The 2659-nt window shown below is 37.3% G+C and overlaps 1 protein-coding gene across 1 annotated transcript; it reads right to left on the reverse strand.

Moving 5' to 3' along the window:
* Window positions 1-255: 255 nt before the first annotated feature.
* On the reverse strand, window positions 256-1895 carry LOC129443995 (uncharacterized). The gene is made up of 2 exons (XM_055204320.2): window positions 1782-1895; window positions 256-1541 (listed from the first exon to the last, which is right to left on the reverse strand). The coding sequence occupies exons 1-2, from the start codon at window positions 1791-1793 to the stop codon at window positions 810-812; spliced, it is 744 nt and encodes a 247-aa protein (XP_055060295.2). The 5' UTR covers window positions 1794-1895; the 3' UTR covers window positions 256-809.
* Between the last annotated feature and the right edge of the window lie 764 nt (window positions 1896-2659).

Here is a 2659-nt window from a genome sequence, read left to right on the forward strand (position 1 = left end):
GACAGTCATGTTATTTTGTTAGCCATCCATTCTGTACTATTCCTTTACTGTAGGAGACAGATAATTACAATAAAAATTGGAATTTAATTAGTTCATTACTGTCTTTTCTTACGGTGCATGGATCTGCAAGGTCAGGGTGAGACTGACAACACACTGTAAAATGTTATTGTGTCAAGCCAAAGTTTATTTCTTCACTTTTTATACTAATACACTCTTCTTATGACTTGCTCACCTAGAGACTAATGACATAAAGTATATCAAGACTTTCTTTATATTGTCACAAGTACAACAGTTTGACTCCAGTTCTACAATGCAAACCCTGTGTCTGTACTCACCCAACTGAGTAATCAAGACAAAACATTACATATACTGTTATGTTTTGGAGCCAACAATAAAACATTAACTTAAAGCAACAAAATTCATTTGTCTTGAATTGAATATTTTATGAGTAAGATTTATTAGTTTAACATGTTATAGTGTTTAATATAACATTTGAATGTTAAAATGTAAATTTTTCAGACAGTAAAAGGTTTTCTACAGAATTGTGTCCAGTATGTGTTTGTGCCGCCTTCCATCTCCTGGCCTCAAAACCTTCCCAAAAGGAGTACATATATATATAGATTGTATACACAGATTTCACTATACCTTAGTTTGTACGATGGTTTTAAACAAGTACATTATTTGCCAAATATTAATTATAGTAGAAGTCATAAATCTGTTTTTCACTAAATAATATCAGTGTTACTGTTTGGGTTTAGGTACCCAGTAAAAAAAGAAGATACATTATTTTTTGTTGCTGTGAAATTTCTTTACAGTTTCACATTCTTTACTTGGCTACACTGAGGTGGAGCTTTCGTTTGATCTTCAGGTGGGCATCTAGGTATGCCTTTCGGTGGGTCTTGAGGTGGGCATCTAGGTATGCCTTTCGGTGGGTCTTGAGGTGGGCATTTGGGTATGCCTTTTGGTGGGTCTTCAGGTGGGCATCTAGGTATGCCTTTCGGTGGGTCTTGAGGTGGGCATCTAGGAATGTCTTTCGGTGGGTCTTGAGGTGGGCATTTGGGTATGCCTTTCGGTGGGTCTTCAGGTGGGCATTTAGGTATGCATTTCGGTGGGTCTTGAGGTGGGCATCTAGGTATGCCTTTCGGTGGGTCTTGAGGTGGGCATCTAGGTATGTCTTTCGGTGGGTCTTGAGGTGGGCATTTGGGTATGCCTTTCGGTGGGTCTTGAGGTGGGCATTTAGGTATGCATTTCAGTGGGTCTTGAGGTGGGCATCTAGGTATGCCTTTCGGTGGGTCTTGAGGTGGGCATTTGGGTATGCCTTTCGGTGGGTCTTCAGGTGGGCATTTGGGTATGCATTTTGGTGGGTCTTGAGGTGGGCATCTAGGTATGCCTTTTGGTGGGTCTTGAGGTGGGCATCTAGGTATGCCTTTTGGTGGGTCTTGAGGTGGGCATTTGGGTATGCCTTTAGGTGGGTCTTCAGGTGGGCATTTGGGTTTGCCTTGGGATAAAGCATTAGGTGAGTCCTCCATCTGCTCTGATATCTAGAGATTAGAAGACAATTCAAGAAATTCAGAGAAAATGTATCAACATCATGGGAGTGGGAGTGAGAGAACACTTATATATGAACAAACTCACTGATAAATAACAAAATATATCAGACCTAACCTAACTGCGTGAAATGTAATACATTTAATAATATTAATTAGAATAAACAAACATTATTTTATTGTGAATATTTAACTGTACATGTTTTCAAACATGTAGACGTCAAAAAGTCTTACCTGACAATCCATTAAGACGCTTGTTGGAGATGTTAAAAAGATGAGTGCTGTGCCTTACTGTGAAACATCAGGACTTATATATGTTAGAATCATCCCCACCTTCGGTATTTGCTCATATCATGACTAATATTTGAATTAAAGTTGTTTAAACATGCATCAGAAGAGGATGGGCCCTATAACTGTTGAGTTCTGGATCTACCCAGAGTTTCTTCCTCATCTTCACTAATAATATTATAAAAATTGAAATGATCTTCCAGTTGTGAATGATGTTTAATTTGAACGCTTTTGTTGATAAAAACCTTTGTTCTGTCAACTTAAATTAGATTGAGGTACGCAGAAACAAGTGAGATTACAGTAAACATACTATTCAAAATACTGAGGACCATTATACATTTTCTGTTGTTATCCGTCCATTCTGCACTATTACTTTACCATAGAAGACAGGTAATTACAAGAAGAAATGGAATCTATTTCTTACTGTTTTCTCTGTAGGTGGACATAACAACTTACTGTAAAACATTATAGTGATGTGCCAGGGAGGTTCCTGGTTAAGCCTGGTTTTACCCAAAGCTTATTTCTCCACTTTTGCAATATTGGACATTGGAATTTTAATCATAGAGTATAAAACATATCTCAAATTTCCTAAATAAGTTTAGATTTTAGACAAAAATATATACAATTTAAGCGAATTTGTGATTAAAACAAGCAAAGAAATCTGATATTTGATAAATCTCGATATTTGTACTAAAACTGTATCTGTCCATATCTACAGCCACACCTTCTATCTCACTATATTTCTGACTGGATTCTTAGATGGAAAAACAGGTTTGATGAATTAACACACATCTATGGGGCGGTTTCCCTGACAGGGTTTAGTT

Source organism: Misgurnus anguillicaudatus, chromosome 3 (assembly GCF_027580225.2).
Source record: "Misgurnus anguillicaudatus chromosome 3, ASM2758022v2, whole genome shotgun sequence".
Classification (NCBI taxonomy): domain Eukaryota; kingdom Metazoa; phylum Chordata; class Actinopteri; order Cypriniformes; family Cobitidae; genus Misgurnus; species Misgurnus anguillicaudatus.